This window comes from Vespa velutina, chromosome 2 (genome assembly GCF_912470025.1).
Source record: "Vespa velutina chromosome 2, iVesVel2.1, whole genome shotgun sequence".
Lineage (NCBI taxonomy): Eukaryota > Metazoa > Arthropoda > Insecta > Hymenoptera > Vespidae > Vespa > Vespa velutina.
This window is the reverse complement of record NC_062189.1, coordinates 3,544,900-3,564,109: the sequence shown is the minus strand read 5'-3', so window position 1 is coordinate 3,564,109 and position 19,210 is coordinate 3,544,900. Positions and strand designations below refer to the sequence as shown.

General features: G+C 26.9%; 6 protein-coding genes across 16 annotated transcripts in view; 3 read left to right on the top strand and 3 right to left on the bottom strand.

The window, feature by feature from the left end:
• Positions 1-3,590: 3,590 nt before the first annotated feature.
• On the bottom strand, positions 3,591-5,124 carry LOC124947311 (deoxycytidylate deaminase). Of its 2 annotated transcripts, none has more exons than XM_047489305.1 (4): positions 4,573-5,124; positions 4,228-4,472; positions 3,944-4,157; positions 3,591-3,790 (listed from the first exon to the last, which is right to left on the bottom strand). In XM_047489305.1, exons 1-4 carry the CDS (start codon positions 4,605-4,607, stop codon positions 3,634-3,636), a joined length of 651 nt encoding a protein of 216 aa, XP_047345261.1. In that variant the 5' UTR covers positions 4,608-5,124; the 3' UTR covers positions 3,591-3,633. The 2 variants fall into 2 exon arrangements, with proteins under 2 accessions (XP_047345261.1, XP_047345260.1); XM_047489304.1 differs by having other exon boundaries at positions 3,591-3,862; positions 4,573-5,118.
• Positions 5,125-5,550: 426 nt separating this feature from the next.
• On the top strand, positions 5,551-9,594 carry LOC124957742 (fumarate hydratase, mitochondrial-like). Of its 6 annotated transcripts, none has more exons than XM_047514978.1 (9): positions 5,551-5,866; positions 6,726-6,863; positions 6,999-7,199; positions 7,317-7,599; positions 7,677-7,939; positions 8,045-8,434; positions 8,507-8,689; positions 9,349-9,421; positions 9,487-9,594. In XM_047514978.1, exons 1-7 carry the CDS (start codon positions 5,750-5,752, stop codon positions 8,633-8,635), a joined length of 1,521 nt encoding a protein of 506 aa, XP_047370934.1. In that variant the 5' UTR covers positions 5,551-5,749; the 3' UTR covers positions 8,636-8,689; positions 9,349-9,421; positions 9,487-9,594. The 6 variants fall into 6 exon arrangements, with proteins under 6 accessions (XP_047370934.1, XP_047370933.1, XP_047370938.1 ...); XM_047514982.1 differs by adding an exon at positions 6,585-6,652 and having other exon boundaries at positions 5,552-5,866; positions 8,507-9,255; positions 9,349-9,594; XM_047514983.1 differs by lacking the exon at positions 5,551-5,866 and adding exons at positions 5,930-6,307; positions 6,585-6,652 and having other exon boundaries at positions 8,507-9,255; positions 9,349-9,594.
• Positions 9,193-9,713, top strand: LOC124946741 (arginase, hepatic-like). Its single transcript, XM_047487903.1, has 3 exons — positions 9,193-9,255; positions 9,349-9,421; positions 9,487-9,713. The coding sequence occupies exons 1-3, from the start codon at positions 9,193-9,195 to the stop codon at positions 9,711-9,713; spliced, it is 363 nt and encodes a 120-aa protein (XP_047343859.1).
• LOC124957744 (arginase-2, mitochondrial-like) lies at positions 9,578-12,483 on the top strand. The gene is made up of 4 exons (XM_047514987.1): positions 9,578-9,933; positions 10,060-10,175; positions 10,238-10,360; positions 10,446-12,483. Exons 1-4 carry the CDS (start codon positions 9,773-9,775, stop codon positions 10,679-10,681), a joined length of 636 nt encoding a protein of 211 aa, XP_047370943.1. The 5' UTR covers positions 9,578-9,772; the 3' UTR covers positions 10,682-12,483.
• Positions 10,679-11,645, bottom strand: LOC124957745. 3 transcript variants are annotated; one of them, XM_047514991.1, is made up of 3 exons: positions 11,426-11,645; positions 11,332-11,350; positions 10,679-11,221 (listed from the first exon to the last, which is right to left on the bottom strand). In XM_047514991.1, exon 3 carries the CDS (start codon positions 11,219-11,221, stop codon positions 10,796-10,798), a length of 426 nt encoding a protein of 141 aa, XP_047370947.1. In that variant the 5' UTR covers positions 11,332-11,350; positions 11,426-11,645; the 3' UTR covers positions 10,679-10,795. The 3 variants fall into 3 exon arrangements, with proteins under 3 accessions (XP_047370947.1, XP_047370945.1, XP_047370944.1); XM_047514989.1 differs by lacking the exon at positions 11,332-11,350 and having other exon boundaries at positions 10,679-11,270; XM_047514988.1 differs by lacking the exon at positions 11,332-11,350 and having other exon boundaries at positions 11,426-11,644.
• The window catches only part of LOC124957743 (fasciculation and elongation protein zeta-2), a 15,954-nt gene continuing 8,770 nt past the window's right edge, over positions 12,027-19,210 (bottom strand). For all 3 annotated transcript variants that reach the window (XM_047514984.1, XM_047514985.1, XM_047514986.1), the window contains 6 exons: positions 15,579-15,701; positions 15,290-15,446; positions 14,957-15,065; positions 14,369-14,707; positions 13,726-13,791; positions 12,027-13,635 (listed from right to left, as the gene is read on the bottom strand). In XM_047514984.1, the coding sequence (XP_047370940.1) occupies positions 13,619-13,635; positions 13,726-13,791; positions 14,369-14,707; positions 14,957-15,065; positions 15,290-15,446; positions 15,579-15,701 (811 nt within the window). In that variant the 3' untranslated portion in view covers positions 12,027-13,618. The remainder of the gene's footprint in view (positions 13,636-13,725; positions 13,792-14,368; positions 14,708-14,956; positions 15,066-15,289; positions 15,447-15,578; positions 15,702-19,210) is intronic.

Sequence of the window (19,210 nt, the reverse complement as noted above, 5' to 3'; positions counted from 1 at the left end):
AGAGAGAGAGAGAGAGAGAGAGAAAGAGAGAGAGAGAGAGAGAGAGAGAGAGAGAGACAGAATTGGCGAATAATCAATGAGACAAGTAGCGACAGTATGTACCATAGGTCCATGGCTGTTCCTAGATCTTCTACATATAGTGTAAAACAGTGAATGGAACAGTGGCTGGAACGGTGCTGGATAAAGAAACTTAATCAATTGTAATAAGACGAGATGTGACGGCACCGAGAGAGAGAGACTCCTAAATAAGGTCCCGAATTTTAATATAATTTAACAGAAGGACTGGCATAGATTAATATTATAGAAGAAAAAATATAAGAAAAGAAAGAATGAAAGAATTGGAACAAATTGATCAAAATGCTCTTAGTTTCTCAAGAGAGCTCGACGATCTTAAATATTACCGTAAGAGGACTGGCTATAAAAGTGAAGAATATTAATAACAGTGTACTGGGTAGGGTGGGTAGGGAGGGGGGGGATTTATAGAGAAGTGGATAGGAAAGGGGGTAGGGAATGGGGAGCGGTGCAGTGTGTAAAATAAGACGTGCAAGACTAACGTATTGGTACAAAGAAAAAAAAAAACAAACAAACAAACAAACAAAGAAACAAAGAAACAAACAAACAAGACTTGTATACATTCATAACGCGCGCGCTTAATGAGTATTTCTACTCAAATATTAAGGGATGTACTGTCTCCAGCGATGCCTAAATATTACACTCTACTGTGTAGAGTCCGCGTAAACTTAGACTATCATCGAGCATCGATTAAAACTGTACCATGCATGTCCGTCGCTGCAGTTGAATGGACCTCGTTCCATATCGTATAAACTGACTAATTCTTCTGGTTCGTCTTACATCATCTTGTGAACTGGTTAAATCAAGTGAATATGCGATATTTCTAATGTTTTTTCTTCTCTAGAAAACAAAATATACATACACATGCACGGATAAACAGACACAGACAGACAGATACACATACATACATACACATACATACATACATACATACATACATACATACATATATACATACAAATAAATAAATAAACAAAGAAAATACACACGCGTGTTTGATTAGTTCGTTCGTTCGTTCGTTCAGGGTAATGATCTGCGTTTTGATTGGAGACCCTGATGATATTCCATCGAACAGTTTATTAAATGAAAAAGTAGTTGTGCTCATCTACGAAAGTCTCTGTGAAAGTTACTATTAAGAATCATTAAACTGTGCGTATTGTATACGCAAATTACCAAAGTATCTTATAAATTGAAATCAATAAGTGTCGATAAACGAATATCATGCATCTGTATGTGTTAACAGGATTACAGGAGTTTTAATAAAAATAACAGTGAAGCCTACCGGTATAAATCGAGAATCTTTATGATTACCTCGCTTTCGTCTGAGATATTTAAATAGATACTCATAAGTTACAATTCTTTCTTAGCGAAGGTTTCTCAGTTTAAAATATGGCATCGATATCGTAGAATGATAATTACCAAGATAACGATAACGATAATGTTAACGATGATATTCATGATGATGATGACGATGAAGATTACGATGACGACAGTGGTCATGATCATGATCATGATCATGATGATAATAATAATAAAATAATAATAATAATAATAATAATAATAATAATAATAATAATAATAATAATAATAATAATATAATAATAATAATAATAATAATAATAATAATAATAATAATAATAATAATCTTTGTACATACTTCCAGCAATACTTTGCCAATATATAATCTATCTCCAGTCTCTATCTATTTTCCATGGTATAGTAGGATATTTTTTTTTTTTTTTTTTTTTTTTTCTTTCAGTCGAGAAATTATTATTCTGTATGGACGTGCTATGATTCACATACACGTTCCATGATAAATTCGCGAACGTCTCGTAAGATAGCTACGTCCAATTGTAATCAATTATAATATTAACAATATTTATTATACTTAAAGTCTATCCTCCCACAATTTGAAAATGCTAAATATCGAATATAAAAGATATAGAAATCGATGGAATCTTGTATGAAAATATTATCAAATAATCGCAAAACGATACACACAACTTTTAAAAAGAAAAAAAAAAAAAAAAAAAAAAAGAAAAGAGAGAAAAAAAAGAAAAAGAAAAAGAAAAAAAAAGAGAAAAACAAAGAAAAAAAGCTGTTCATTTTGTAAATGCATGGTATGTGTTCTCAGGGCTATGCAATTAATGCTACAAATAAGCATCTTATCTGTAAGTATCATTCGTTTTCATCGGTAGTCATCTGATCATTATACATATTGTCACAGCTTGAATAACGAATTATATATTAAATATTTCTATACAGTGTAGAAAATTACCTTCGAAATTCTATGATACATCGAGTATCATCTTTCTTCGTAAGTTTCCAACGATGCATCTTTATCGATGAATTAATGCGTTAACTGTTATGTTATTCGTTTTGGTATATATATATATTTTTTTTTTCCTTTTTTTTTCTTATTTTCTTTTTGGTTTTCTTTTGTTTTTTTTCTTTTGTTTTTTTTTTTTTTTTTTTTTTAAAATACAACGCAACTTCTATATGTGACTGTTCTATCTCTCAAACAAGGTTTATATATTAATTGCTCCAATCTTTAGCGAAAGTTGTTACCTCTGGTCATGAAAATTTCTATCACGCTCATAAATAATTTAGAAAAATAAATAATGCTGAGTAAGGATCGCACATATTTTTCAGATGTTAAATCCAGATTTGCCTTTAGTCCTTGCCTTGATTCTTGATTTAGATAAGATATAGATGTAAATATTTTACCTATATCCTATATAAATTACATTGTTCCAATGTTTATGGAAAAAGAAAATTATTATGTACACTTTTCTTCATACAGTTAATTCATGGAACAGTCCTCTTTCACAATATACTTTTTCTTGTTAAATTTCTAACAAACGATAAAAAAAGAAAAAAAAAAAAAGAAAAGACATTTTAAATTTTAATGAATTTTCACATGTATAGTATGTACATAAGCATATTCATATATACTTATATATATATATATATAAATATATATATATATAAATATATATAAAACTTTGGACTTACAATCATTCTATTACTATAACGATATAGAGACATTAAACATGTAGTTTCAATTGTCCTTATTTTACTGTTTCAAAGAAGTTGTACTACATGCTTCTATCATGCCATACTATATCCTTTCTCATCCATTACATTTGTACAGCAGATAATTCATAAAAGAAAAACTACTGTGTTATATATACTTAATATTATACTTGTATTATTACAAAAATTAATTCATTTTCTGTACATTAGTTTATTTATTTCTTACATATCCACTGAACCGATAAAAGTGGAAAATAAAAGTAACTATATGTGTAAAAAAAAATTAAAAGAAGTGGTATTCTCTATCTGCGTTTGTACCTATTCTTCATTAAATTTTATATGTAAATATTGACTGATATTTCTGAGAATACCAATCTTTGCAGCAGTAAGTCACAATTGTGACTTCATGGTGACTTCTTATTTAAATAAGATTTGACCTATACCATGTCAAGAAGAAAATAAATAATAAATAAACAAATATATACATAATCTATATAAAAATATTATTTTATTAAACTTTTCATTTCAATTGAATTTTTTTTTTCTCTCTTCGCTCGCTTCATCGATTTTCTCTGCACTCGTCGAAGTTTTATCATTTTCCAATGATAAAGTTGATTCATCACAGTAGTTATCATTGTGATTCTGTACGTCATAGCCAATCTCAACAATGTCAGATTCCAAACTTTCCATATTTAAAAAATAATTAATTTCATTAAAATCAATCACAATTTTATCGTTCTTAGGTATATATTGTCTATAATAAAAAGCAAAATAAATTTTAATATTTTAAATATCCATTAAGTATAATAATTTAAAAAAGAAATTAAAAGCATACATGTACATAACTTTTGCGGCATCAAACATTCTTTTTGCTGCTATGGTTTTAATTTTATGACTGTATTTATCTGACATGTAAATAATAGTCTTCAATCCAGATTGTATAATTACTTTTGCACATTCATTACATGGAAAAAGACCAACATACATTCTACATTTCTTCAATTTATTAGAATTTTTGTTCAAGATAGCATTAACTTCTGCATGACACACTGTAAAGATAAATTATTATCATTAATTAATTAATTTTGAAATAATACAATACCAATGCCATATTCTTACCGTATAGCCTTTTTTCATTCAATTTATTGACAGAATTTTTTTCCCAAGGAAATATATCATCGCTACAACCTCTGGGCATACCGTTGTATCCAACACCTACTATTTTGTTATCATTATCAACTATACATGCTCCTACACGAGTAATTGGATCTTTACTACGTTTTGCAACTAAAAATGCTACGGCCATAAAATATTCATCCCAATCCATATACGTTGTTCTTTTACAATTGATACTGTTAGTTTGGCTGTATATGCGTATAAATAAATTGATATTTTATCTATTTAATAGATATTGTAATAATTTTATAAAAGAAAAACAAAAAAAAAATGTTAATTATCATTTACCATTCGTCCTTATGTAACGTAGTATCTACACTCATCTTCAATAATTTTTGTAATATACACACTTTTATTAGATTTATATATAAATATCAATTAAAAAATCATCAATTATAAAAATTATTATTCTCTTATTGATACATATTGAAGATATACTTTATTTATTGTCTTTATTTATTTATTTATTTTACACATTGATATTAACGATATATATAAATCTTTCAAGTAACGTAGACATTCGTTCGTATTCAAAAAAAAAAAATATATAATAAGTATTATAAACGATGGGATATATTTCCAATGAAGGTACAACTTCCGCCGGAATATAATTCCCTATTTCTATTCTCATCGATATTTTCTCAAATTCTTTGAAATATAAATTATCGTTTGACATTTAAATTTATAAGATAAGCTTTACGAAGGAAAAGAAAAATTCGAAATAATTTTCTTTCGTATAAATTTATATTTTTTTTTACTTAAAAAAAAAGAAAAAAAGGAAAAGAAAAAAGAAAAATTACGTCTCGCGCACTACCATTTCCTATACTTTTCGATCATATCCATTGTATATTTATTTTCTAGTGATTTATTTCCCCATCGTATATATAAATTTTAATATTCATTTAATTATCTTCTACGTGTATATTAATAATTTTCGATCAATAATTATTTAAAATAATGAAATACGTATAAAAAAAAAAAAAAAAAAAAAAAAAAAAAAAAACAAAAATTAACCAAAATTGTATTTGGTTGGAAACTATGAAACGGGCGTTGGATGAAAATAAAAGAACTAAACAAAAACGCCCGTTTCATAGTTTCCAACCTGATACTTATATATATCAGATTGGAAACTATGAAACGATCATTGAATGAAAATAAATAACTAAACAAAAACGCCCGTTTCATAATTTCCAACCTAATATAATAGCCGACTTCAGCGCCGCCTGTTAACACAATCACAAATTATTTATTATTTCTACGAGTATACATTCCGTTCAATCTTATTGACTATCGTATAAGTGCCGTCTCGTTCATCGTCTCCTTTAGAAAAATTAAGAGACATTCAGAGATACATCACGTTTATTCATACATACATATATATATACACATATATATATATATATATACATATATGTATATATAAATAGTGAACTAATTTAAATAGCAGTAAACCCATAAAAAAAAAATGGCATTAAATATTTTCAAGTCCCGAATTTTAAATCTTTGTCATTTCAAAGATCTTCCAGTAATTCTTAATTTAAGATTGTCCTTAAGCACATCACGAACGTGCAACAGTAGACAGGTATTAAATTAAATTTGAATGACATTGTAACGGTATAAACGTGATATATAATTATAAAAAAAAAAAAAAAAAGAAAAAAAAAACAAAAAACAAAACATACATCAAAGATTCTTTTATCCGTGTTACAAAGGAACAAAAAAAAAAAAAGTGGAAATTAGTATTTTTTTTTGTGATAACAAATGAGATGCTGGTTTTATGTAATCATTCAAGTGCCAACTTAAGATAAAATTGTTCACGGCGTTTCTAAAAAGGATATCGATTTTTATTTATTTATTTAGTGTATAATATTTGTGTTAAAAAGGATAATGATATGTTAATTAATATTTAATAAAGATGTCTCTGTCATTTGAATGATAAAAAAAAAAAAAAAAGAAAGACAAAAAAAAAGACAAAGCGAAACAAATGCTAGCAATCTCTTTTCAATTATCTTCAATAAATTATGTAAAGTTGGATAATCCGTACATATTACTTTAAAATTTTCTACAAAAAAAAAAAAAAAGAAAAAAAGAAATCGCTTAAGTATTAATCTATCTTATTTCAAAAGTTATAAAATATTATCTATATTATTTATGTGCAATTGCTTTCGTCCATATAAATTGTTTAATCACTCTACATAATACTGATTATGTATGGTCACACATATTATCACCAACATTTATTCTACCATTTATCTCATAATTCACATGATTACATATTCTTTTATCCTTCACTTCCACAGCTTCCATATTGAGATAAACACATACTTTTTATTGTTATTATTAATATATATCAACTAACTCAAAGATGGTAAAATTACTTTTATAAATAATTGTATGATATTATTTTTATTAATATATTAAGCTTTCAATAATTGTTCCAGAATTGTGAGAAACAAGGATACAGAATTGAAAGAGATACATTTGGAGAATTAAAAGTTCCTAATGATAAGTATTATGGAGCACAGACTGTACGATCGATGATGAATTTTGCCATTGGAGATTCATTTGAACGCATGCCTGTAAGATATATTTTTATATTAAAATATATTTAAATTCTTATAAAAATATATATCCGTTGTATTAATATATTTAATTTTTACTAATAATAATTTTTTTTTTTTTTTTTTTTTATAAACATTTATTGATCTTTTTAGTATGGCATTATTGTTGCAATGGGAATATTAAAAAAAGCTACAGCCGAAGCAAATAAAGAATTTGGGTTGGACCCAAAAATCGCTGATGCGATTAGTAAGGCTGCTGATGATGTTATAAGTGGTAAACTTTATAATGAACATTTTCCATTAGTGATTTGGCAAACAGGTTCTGGAACTCAAACAAATATGAATGTTAATGAGGTTTGTTTTTCATATTTAACTTAACATATTTAAGCTTCTATAATATACTTGTAATGCTTTCATATAGTTTTTCTTTATTTTTTTTCTCTCTCTCTCTCTCAAAAATATGTTAAATAGGTGATTTCCAATCGCGCAATTGAATTACTTGGTGGAAAACTTGGATCAAAAATACCAGTTCATCCCAATGATCATGTAAACAAGTCACAAAGTTCTAATGACACATTTCCAAGTGCAATGAATATAGCTGTAGCGTTAGAAATTAACAAAGTACTTCTGCCAGGTTTAGAATGTTTATTAGAGGCATTAAAATCAAAAGTAGAAGAATGGAAGAATATAATTAAAATTGGAAGAACTCATACACAAGATGCAGTACCTCTTACATTGGGACAAGAGTTTTCAGGTTTTAAATTTGATCAAAGAAATGTAAATAATTGAAAATTGATTAGCATATATCTAATATAAGATTTTTAATTTTAGGCTATGCGACACAAATTCAAAATGGAATTTGTAGAGTTAAAGATACTCTTCCACGGTTATATGAATTAGCATTAGGTGGTACAGCAGTTGGAACAGGATTAAATACGCCAAAAGGATTTAGTGAAAAGGCAATTGCAGGAATTGCTAAGTTAACTAATTTACCATTTGTCCCAACATCAAATAAATTTGAAGGTCTTGCTACGCACGATGCTCTGGTTGAAGTACATGGTGCATTAAATACAGTTGCTGTATCTATGATGAAGGTATACATGTTTCTCTTTTTCTTTTACTTTTTTTTTTTTTTTTTTTTTTTTTTTTTAATTATGTAACATACAATTTGTATAAACTTATTTTTATTCACTTATCAGATAGCAAATGATATTCGATTTTTGGGAAGTGGTCCTCGCTGCGGTTTAGGAGAATTATCCTTACCGGAAAATGAACCAGGCAGTTCAATTATGCCAGGAAAAGTTAATCCTACTCAATGCGAAGCAGTTACAATGGTTTGTTGTCAAGTGATGGGAAATCTTGTTGCCACATCTATTGCTGGAAGTAATGGTCATTTCGAACTTAATGCATTTAAACCAGTAATAGTAGCCAATACATTACGATCTACAAGATTGTTAGGAGATGTTGCTGTATCGTTTACAAAGAATTGTGTTGTTGGAATAAAAGCAAATAAGGATCATATAAGCAAATTATTGAACGAAAGCTTAATGTTAGTTACTGCTCTTAATCCACACATTGGATATGATAAGGTACGTTTGTTTCATTATAATAATTAATATAAACTAATGTGATGCATAAATTTGACAAAAAATATTTTTTAGGCTGCTATTATCGCTAAACAGGCTCATAAAGAAGGAAGTACTTTAAAAGAATCTGCATTGAAAAATGGAATTACTGCTGAACAATTTGATCAATGGGTCAGACCTGAAAATATGCTTGGACCTAAATAAATTTATAGAAAATAACATAAAATTTGTTATTTTTAAAATAGCTTATTTTGAAAAGTACATACAATTTTTTGTTTTTTTTTTTTTTGTTTTTTTTTTTTTTTTTTTTTTTATAGAGAATTCTTCCCTTTATACAAAAGAGCGCTGAAAAAAATGTTCTATAACATTATTAAAATCTCAATTATAATACCATCTTTTATCAACAAGCACAGTTTTATATTTATAATTGTTACCATGTATAATTAAATGTAATTGATAAAATTAAATAAATATTTATTTATCGTTGGTTTAATATCATTTTATATAAATTTTAACGAGAATATATATGGATTATAAACGAAGTCAATACTAAGTATGTTGCGTAACCGTCATTAGTATCATATCAGAAATATGTTGTAATACATCTTTTTTATAAGATGCTGCACATGTTTTATCATATTTATAGGTCAAAGTATAATAATCTCGATAGTTCTAAAAAAATTTTCATCTAAACTTTCATTCGTATATCGTAGATAGAACGTGTAAACAAAATGTTACCTCAATTTCGAACGATTATTAGAATGTTTAGTGCACGTAATTATAATAAAGTTGGTATAATTGGCGTGCCTTTTGAAAAAGGACAGGTATATTTAAATTATAATATCTCATTTTATTGATAATAATTATGAATAAGTTATAAATATTAAATACTCTTTCTTTTTCTCAATATGTTGTAGCGAAAGGAAGGTGTTGCCCTAGGTCCTAAAGTAATCAGAGAAACTGGTCTTATAAAAGAATTAGAAGTATTAGGTAATTAATTTTCATTGTAAATATTTAAATTACAGATCTATTTAAAAATTATATATTTCTAATAGGTTTAGATGTCCAAGATTATGGAGATATAAAATATGAAGCAAAAGGTACAAGTGATGTAAATAATATGACACATTTAGGAGATGTAGCAGCATGTACTAGACTTTTATCTGAACAAGTTCAACAAATATTAAATGATGGACGATGTGTATTAACACTTGGAGGAGATCACAGCGTAGGCATTGGTACTATAGATGGTCATGTTAAAGTATGCTTTAAAAAAAAATAATTTGTTTTCAACGAATAATATATAATAGACATTAAATTAACTTTTTATCATTATAGGCAATGAAAGATGTTGCAGTACTATGGGTCGATGCGCATGCTGATTTAAATACTAATAAAACTAGTGGAAGTGGAAATGTTCATGGAATGCCTGTAGCATTATTAACAACTGAACTTTCTGATTACTGGCCACATTTACCTGGAATGGATTGGCAACAACCAATGTAATTTTATATATTATGTCTTTAATTATTTAAACATTAAATAAATATGAATTTATTTTAACATGAAACGAATAATATTTATGTTCTATGACAGAACATATATAATGTGTGTATATATAATTTCAGGTTATCTATTAGAAATGTGGCTTACATTGGATTAAGATCTGTAGATAGTTATGAAAGATTAGTTATTGAAAAATTTGGTATTTCTGCTTTTGGAATGGAAGATGTTGAAAGATTTGGTAACCTTTATTTTCTAAATTGAACATCCATCTTTATCTCTATTATAAATTATCTATTTCAGGTATTCATAATACAATTTCTATGGCATTGGACAGAATTGATCCTGAAGGAGTAAAATCATTGCATGTTAGTTTTGATATTGATTCTCTAGATCCTTTGGAAGCTCCAAGTACAGGAACTGCAGGTATGTAATATAAAACTTTTATAATTTAATACAAATTTTATGAATTATATTGTAAATAAACATTATCTTGTTTATTTTTTAACAGTACGTGGTGGATTAACTCTTCGAGAGGCAATTCATATAATGGAAGAAGTGCATAGAACGCATAGATTAAATGCTATTGATTTAGTAGAAGTAAATCCTTATATCGGTGATCAACGTGATGTTAAATTAACTACAGAGGCTGCAATATATATTATACAAGCTGCTTTAGGATATACTAGACGTGGTTTGAAAGTTCCTAAAGGCATTACTGATATGCCATTACAAACATTTAGATAACATGGAAATAAACATCTATTTTATTGCGAACATAAATGTCCTTTTTTTTATATACATAAACAAATATTAATTACATTAGAGTCATTTTTTATAATTAATATATTACAAATCTAACTATGATATATTCGGCACAAATGAACTGTCATCTTTGATCACAAATACTTTATTAGGTATTTCTTTAATCGTCAGTTCTACCTTATAAATATTGGCAATCAATTTTTTCTCAGAATCTTCATCTACAAAAGCTTCGATACGTAATTCCCCAGATTTTTCAGATCCCTTGACAGGAACTGTAAGCCAAGTAATATTTTTCTCTGATCCATTTTTTTTCTCATCACTTATATTCACTCTTTTTTCTTGTATTGGAATTCCTAACAAATCTAATGCTTTTGGATGATTGTATAAATATTGCATTCCATCTTTATACAGTTTAATTTCACGAAGCTCATTCTGTAATTTGAAGCGAAATGCATATCCCATTCCAGCTACTGTAAAACCAGTAATACTAGCAATTTTTGCTAACGTTTGAAGGGAGATCATCTGCACCAAATAAATGATTTGTGTTACTGAAATGCTTTATAAATAAATGCTGATAAATAGAAAAAAAAAAAAAAAAATAGATTATTTTCTTATTCTAACACAAATTTTACCTGAAACAGATTTCATTTCCTTAATTTATTAATTTAAATTATATTTGTATAGGAGAAATTAAAACAAAAAAAGTTGTTTAATTTCCAACATTACCTTTGTAATGTTGCTTCGAAAATTTGAGGTTACGTCACATCTGTACGATTCCTAATTTATTAGTTTAGTAATTTATAAAAATATTATCATGTAGATAACGTAAATATTAAAAAAAAAAAAAAGCTATTAGCTATTTCGAATCAACTATTTTGAAAAATTATATATTAACATGCATCAAATATTTACATATAGATCGTTCAATACATTTTTATATCACTATCTTATTTGGCATAGAGAGACAAGAGATCGATATATGCGACTTCAGCGACAAGTACGGACAAACTATGAACTATAAGCACAAGCAGGGAACTATACACCTCTTATGGATAACCTAAGAATCGAGTTAGTCTATGACAAAAATTTTTGTAATTTTTTCAAAAAAAAAAAAAAAAAAAAAAAAAAAAAAAAAAAAAAAAAACTCCGAAAGTTTGAAAAAAATCATATCCTTGCTTGAACCTTCGTCTTTAAAATGAGACCTTGTTCATCGAAATCGTCCAAAAATTATACTTATACTCGTTTTTATGGCAAGAACGAATCAACGACGTTTGTTGGTACATGGGAGTAAATCGAAGAAGAGAATAAAAAAACTGAATCTAGCTACTATTATTAGCATTGTGATTTCTTTTATTTATTCATTTATTTATTTCGTTTTCTCTTGCGCGTAACATTCTTAATCGATCGATTATTTCTAAACATACTGGCGTTACAACAATTTACACACTAGGCTTAAGAAATGTATGTGCAATTTTGAGTAGAAACTAATTCTACAAGTAGCTTTTGCTTGCATTTGTAAGTAATTTATATTTTTAATTCTTTTTAACTACTGCCATAAATTCCGATCCGGATATAGTATCGTCTTCATTTCTTTTTATATATACAAAAGATTACAAAAACTGAACCAATACAAATCTCATGTGGTGTCGTATATATATATATATATATATATATATATATATATATATATACACATATATATATAAATATATATAAATGAATATATTTTGTATTATGCATAAATATGCATCACAGTAGTTCCATAAAACATGTACACTTGTGATAAATCTTATGAGAAACAATATACAGATTAAACGTACACACACACACATATATATATATATATATATATATATATATATATATGTATTTATATATATAAATATAAATACATAAAGGTCGAGTCAAAAGGGAATTAGGGAACTTTAAATGATATTGAATACACTGCTATACATGGAAGGAATATTTATTATAGCTTAAATAAATCTATAGATTTTGGAGAATTATAACATATGGATAATAGTTAATTTCAAATGCTTTATACGAAAAGGAACGTCCCATCAAATGTATACTATTCTGTTGGAGATCCTTCTGAGTGCGAGTGAACACATTAGATATTGCACAATGACGATATAATGGCTAATGACTTGACGCAACATTATTTTCTAATTTAATCAAATTGGCTAATCGACTGCGATACACAACATTCTTTAAATGTACTCATAAAAAAATCTTGATTTGTCAAATTCAAAAATCTGGTGATATATATAAGATCGATAAATTCGTAGATAATGCAACCTGAAAAAAGATTTTTCTATAGGGAACAGTTAGAAAGTGTTGTATATTGTAATCAATCAATTTCTAATGTGTTCAATCGCGCTGAACACATTAGAAAGTCTTCAACAGAATGGTAAACATTCAACGAACGTTCTCTCTCCCATAAGAGAAATTTTAAATGAAATATTATCATGTTCTATAATTCTTCAAAATCTCTAGATTTATTTAAGATATATATATATATATATATAAATATTCCTGTTATCTCAAGCAATGTTCCTAATATCATTCAAAATCACGAACATTCCCGTGATCTACCCTTTATATATAAATATATAAATATATATATATATATATGTATATGTATATATGTATATATATATGTATATATATATATATATATATATATGTATATATATGTATATAAATTAAGACTAGATGAGAATATCAGGTTACCACTTCTAATCCTACAGCCAATACACATCGAGTGTAATATTAAAGTACAACTCAGAAGCAAGAATGGTTGTTTCAAATACAACGCACGCGGTACGATGATGGTTGCAGAGCATTGGCAAGAAGAAGAGAGCAATCATTGTTTTGGACTTTTGAGTATCTCCGAAGAAAATCGACTGTACACACTCACTAAGTAGGACAGAGAACTAAAACAGAAAGATAAAAATATCAAGTAATGTTTTTTTTCTAATATAATTATTCTTCATATGTTATTAAGAATTCATTGGATTATTTACCTTTGAGAATATAATCTGTTAGCAAAGTTGGTACAGTTGGGCTATCTTCGCTAATTGCTTTCAATACTGCAAAAGAAAAAAAAAAAAAAAAGATATACATTAAAATAATAAAAATGCAATTTTTTTACTATCGTTATTCTTAATCTTACTAATACAAATATACAATACTACAATACAAAGTACAAAATCTTTAAAATTATAAATTTTACTTTTAATGATCGATCGAGTCCAACAAGAATATTAATTTTAATCCTAATTGTGTCTGTGGTGTATAAGATCATCCCTGGACCAATTTTGAGCTCAATTAAAACAATTTGCGTTATTGCATTGATTCATGATTTTTTTTTTTTTATAATAACAGAATTGTAAATACGTTTTCGAATCAATTAATTATTATTTCCGAGGCTTCAAAACAATATACAGTATTTCTTTTTGAGATCAAAATTAATTTCTCATTCTGTATAAGCGACAGCTGTTCGAGGTGCCTGGGGTTGTAACGCTTAAGTGAACGACTTAATTTAAATATACAAAATTGAAATTATTTTGAGGTTTACACACAACTAGGATTAAATCAGAACAGTTATATCGATGAAAAAAAAAAAAAAAAAAAAAAAAAAAAAAAAAAAAAATTAGATTGTATTACTTTTAATAAGGACTTGCAGAGCCTGATTATTCGGTGGTCCGCTGTCCGTGTGATATGGAATAACAGTGGTCAAATATTTCGATTCTTGCAATGACCTATGCTGCGGTAACGGACTAGTACCATTCTGCATTTGGTTTTTCTTCTTTGTAACGTGATGCTGTCTTCGTCGATTTTGTACTGCCAACAAAAGCGAGATAAATTGATTCTTCAATTCCTTTTCGTATTCCAGCTCATCTCTTAATGCAAGTTCAGCTACGAGAGTCTCGCTCAATGCTCCAACAAGCGATTCCATTTCTCCGAATAGTTCGGTAAGTTGATTCGAAGTCAATTGTTTCAATTCTGAAATTTTTTTCATTTTGTAATATTTCGAAAATAAACTATATGCACACACATATACAGAGGGTCTTCCATTTGATAATTTTAAATATCTCCAGAATGTTTTTAATAATACACGATAAGATAATATAAAAATATTTTGAAGATAGTTAATTCAAAAAGGATATATATACATACATTCCCTATACTTGAAGAATCTTATCTTAAAAAGGTAAAAGAAGAAGAAACAGTAGAAAAAAAGTTTCCCCATACTTTTCTCATGTAATGGCGAGCCAAGAACTTCTCTACTCCTTTCCAATGCCTCGTCGCTGTCAAGCAAGGAACCATCGGAATCAGGTGATCTTTCCATAGACGGACTCTCCTAAAATATTCATATAAAAAAAAAAAAGGAAGAAAAATAAATAAATAAATAAATAAATAAAATAATAATAAAAATAAAAAAAAAAAAGAAAATAAATAAATAAAAATAAAATAAAAAAGAAAAAAGAAAACGAAAGGAGGACAAAGAAGAGTAGTAAACGTTAGATCATTATTTCTCATTAATTGGACAACATTGTGATCGTTGATTTTTCAAGAACATTTTACCTGCATAATGTCATCTATCTCACGAAGTACCTCTTCAGCTGTTTTCAAGGGTTCCTCTGGGCTATGAGTATCGGTGCTGCTAGATAATATCAATGCGTGCATATCCAAATCCGTTGCTACAGCTTCGTCCTCGCTACTTAAATCTTCTAATTCTGGTCTAAAGCGAATGGGGAGAAAACAAAAAAATAAATGACGGTAAAGTTAAAAAAAAAAAAGAAAACGAAAAAAAAAAAAAGGAAATTTCTTCTACTCCTTTTTTATTTATTTATTTTTTTTTATTAATCTATACCTTTCCAATGAAATCGGTGCCTCGTTAAGATTCAATGCTGGCATGTGCATTTTTCTTGCATAAGATTTGCTCCAGTCGATTGGTAAAATATTGCCAAAAGTACCGGTAATAGTCCACCACATCCTATACATAAAAGAAAACAGATTAGTATTGTCGAAAAGACATGTCGCTAAAGATACTTCTTCTATTTCAATTACGCGTACCATTGCATCGAGCTGACTCATATCCTTTTCGTGATATCATTATGTATCACGAATAACTTACCACAGTCTAAATTTCCACGAGCTTTCGCAATTAATATGTCGTCATTTCTAATAATATCATCGTTCCCCAAACGCTTTACATAGGTATCTTTTGAATTCCATAAAAAAAAAAAAAAAAAAAAAAAAAAAAAAAAAAAAAAAAAAAAAAAAAAAAAAAAAAAAAAAAAAAAAAAAAAAAAAAAAGAGAGAGAGAGAGAGTAATAAAAAGTAAGATAAAGAGAATGGAATAAGGAAAGAAATAATTTTTATACTTATTAAAGTATGAAGAACGGTCAAAGAAACGGTCAATGTAATTGAATGTAAATTGAATAAATTATGAAGAGAATTAAAAAAAAAAAAAAAGATAAAGAAAAAGAAAAAGAAAAAGAAAAAAGAAAAAAAGAAAAAGAAAACAGATTTCATTAAAAATGACAACAGTATTAATTAATATTAATCTTCTAGTTAAAAAAAGAAAGAAAAAAAGAAAAATTAGAAAATACAAATTAAATTAGAATGAAAACATCATTAATTAGTATTAATTTATATAATTGAATAATTCAATTAAATAAATTAATTTAATTATATAAATGAATTACTTGAAATTATTAAGTTTGAATGAACAATGAGGATGGTTAAAAATAAATGTTATTATCAAGAAAATTATCGAGAATAAAAATTATATATTGAAATGACAATACCACTGAATGATATTAAATTTAATAAAGTCATAATAAATCGAGAGAAGTTTTTAGATTGAAAAAAAAAAAAAAGAAACCAAAGAAAAAATAAAAAGAAAGAAAATTCCAACGAAGGAAATTTCGATCTCGAGGGAGAACGATAACACCGTTTGAGATTTTCCCATGTTACATGTAAGAGGAAATTGCAAATCCACTAACATAATCTCACATTTCAAATCGGATCTCTAACAGCTTCGGATAGATCTAAAAGTAAGTGGAAGTTGGTTGGTAGCAGCGGAAGTTATGATGATGATGAATATTTGAGAGAGAGAGAGAGAGAGAGAGAGAGAGAGAGAAAACAAAGAGAGAACGAGAGCCCATTGCTTCGCTCGATGATGTCGCATTCGTTTAACCCCTCGACTAATCGAGGTCAATTCGACCCACTCGTGTCTCTTTATTTGAAAGAGAAAGAAAAAAAAAAAAAAAGAGAAAAAAGAAATACAAAGAGAAAGACGGATAAGTAGATCAAATTATTTTTACTTCTTTTCTTTTCTTTTCCTCTTATATGATAATTAACTAAATAAATATAATATTATTATATATCATATAGGTATGAATAAAAAAAGAATAAAAAAGAGTAATAAAAAATAGAGAAATTAAAAGAGAGAGAGAGAGAGAGAGAGAGAGAGAGAGAGAGAGAGAAAGAAAGAGAGAAAGACAACAAAAAGAAAAGAAAATTATAGAAGAATTAATTTTAATTTCATCAAGTTTATTAATATATACAAGATTTAATATATAAATGATATATAACGAGTGAAAGAAGAAAATAATATTGCAATATACATGCTATCTCATCCTGTAGATGTACGAGCAAATACTACGAAACTGATTGAAGTTACAAAACAAAAAAAAAAAAAAAAAAAAAAAAAAAAAAAAAAAAAAAAAAAAAAAAAGAAAAAATGTTTATTAAGAATAATTCACACGGCTCTGAGATATAATTACAAAGGCATGCGAACATTTTCTTTTTTTTTTTTTTTTACTCCCGATCTTCCCGATGGAAATGGAATCCATGGATTTTTTTAATGGATTCCTATTAAGTTTTTTATTCGCATATTTATATAATAGTAGTATGTATTTCAAATTGTCTGTATTCAAATTGATATAATATGTTGTAAAAGAATTACTATTATGCATCATTCATGAAACAATCGACATTATAATAATTGACTAACAAATTCATACTTCATGCTATACAAATATATTATTTTACAAAAATCAAGCCAATTGTGCATTTTGATAAATTGTGGAGGTCATTGATCCTATTCGAGATAATCCAATTTAAAAATATTAACATAATCTGACGATTATTTTTTCAAATAGTAATATGGAAAAGTAAATACTTTAAAACTTAAGATACCAGATTATTTCGTGAACGATCAATAGTAGCAATGTTTTACTAAATATGAAATATATTGATTGCAAACGACCTAGAATACTATATAAATATGGAAAAAAAAGAATACGGTTATAAGTACACATTAAAAAAAAAAAAAAAAAAAAAAAAAAAAAAAAAAAAAAAAGAACAAAACTATGTCGGTCATTATAATTCTAAAAGGTCAATTATACTAAAAAAGAAAACAAGGAAAAAAAATTTGTACGTGTACTTTATAGCTGACTCAGAGCCATGCAATTTTTTCTTATTAAACTTTCTTAATACATCAATAAGTCGTGAGATATTTGCTCTGACATTTATGGATGAAGCAGTTATGTGGAATAATAAATAATAAACTGATTAGATAAAAGGAAAAGAAATTAAATAGGCTGAATTATATAATTCGATCGATTTTACTAATAATCAAATTTATAAGATTTCTTTTTTATTTTATTACACACACACACACACACACACACACACACACACACACACACACACACACACACACACACACACACACACACACACACACACAAAATTTTAATATAAGATTTCAGAAATAAATCAATTGATATGAAAGGTTATGTAATTAACCCTTTATAACCGGATATAAAAAAATAAAGAGAGAGAAAAGAAAATTAAAAAAGTAAGAGTTACAATGTAACTCTTGTGATTATGAATTTTAACGAGTATCATTATAAAAATATATGTTTTTTGATATTTCATATACGTGATAGAGATTATTTTCAAAATTATATGAACATCTTAAAAATGATTTATAACAGAAAATAAGTTCATTTACATTTTGTAATTATAATCGTGTTAACTTAATTTAAACTAATACTATAGATTTCTTCTTCTTTTTCTTCTTCACAGCTTCTTCAATATCGATATTTACTTTTTTCGTAATGTTTTGAGAGTACGAAAATATTCGTGATAAAATTGACGAAATATGCGGTAACAGATCCATCATATCCTTATCTATTTGCTTCGTAAGTGATCGATTTAGTCACATAAAATGGAAATAATTGAATATTTTTCGTATATTTTCGAGCTTCTTTTTTTGTCTTTTTTTTTTTTTTTTTTTTTGAACGGAAGATCTAAAAAATTTCACTTAGTCCACTAGTAAAATAAACAAAAACAGAATTATATTTATACATCGACTTTGCAAAGTCATTAAACGGTACATATAAAAATTTCTCTTTCTATAAATTCCTCTAGATCATTAAAATATAAACAATTGTAATATAAAATAATAATCATAAAATCAATTCTTTT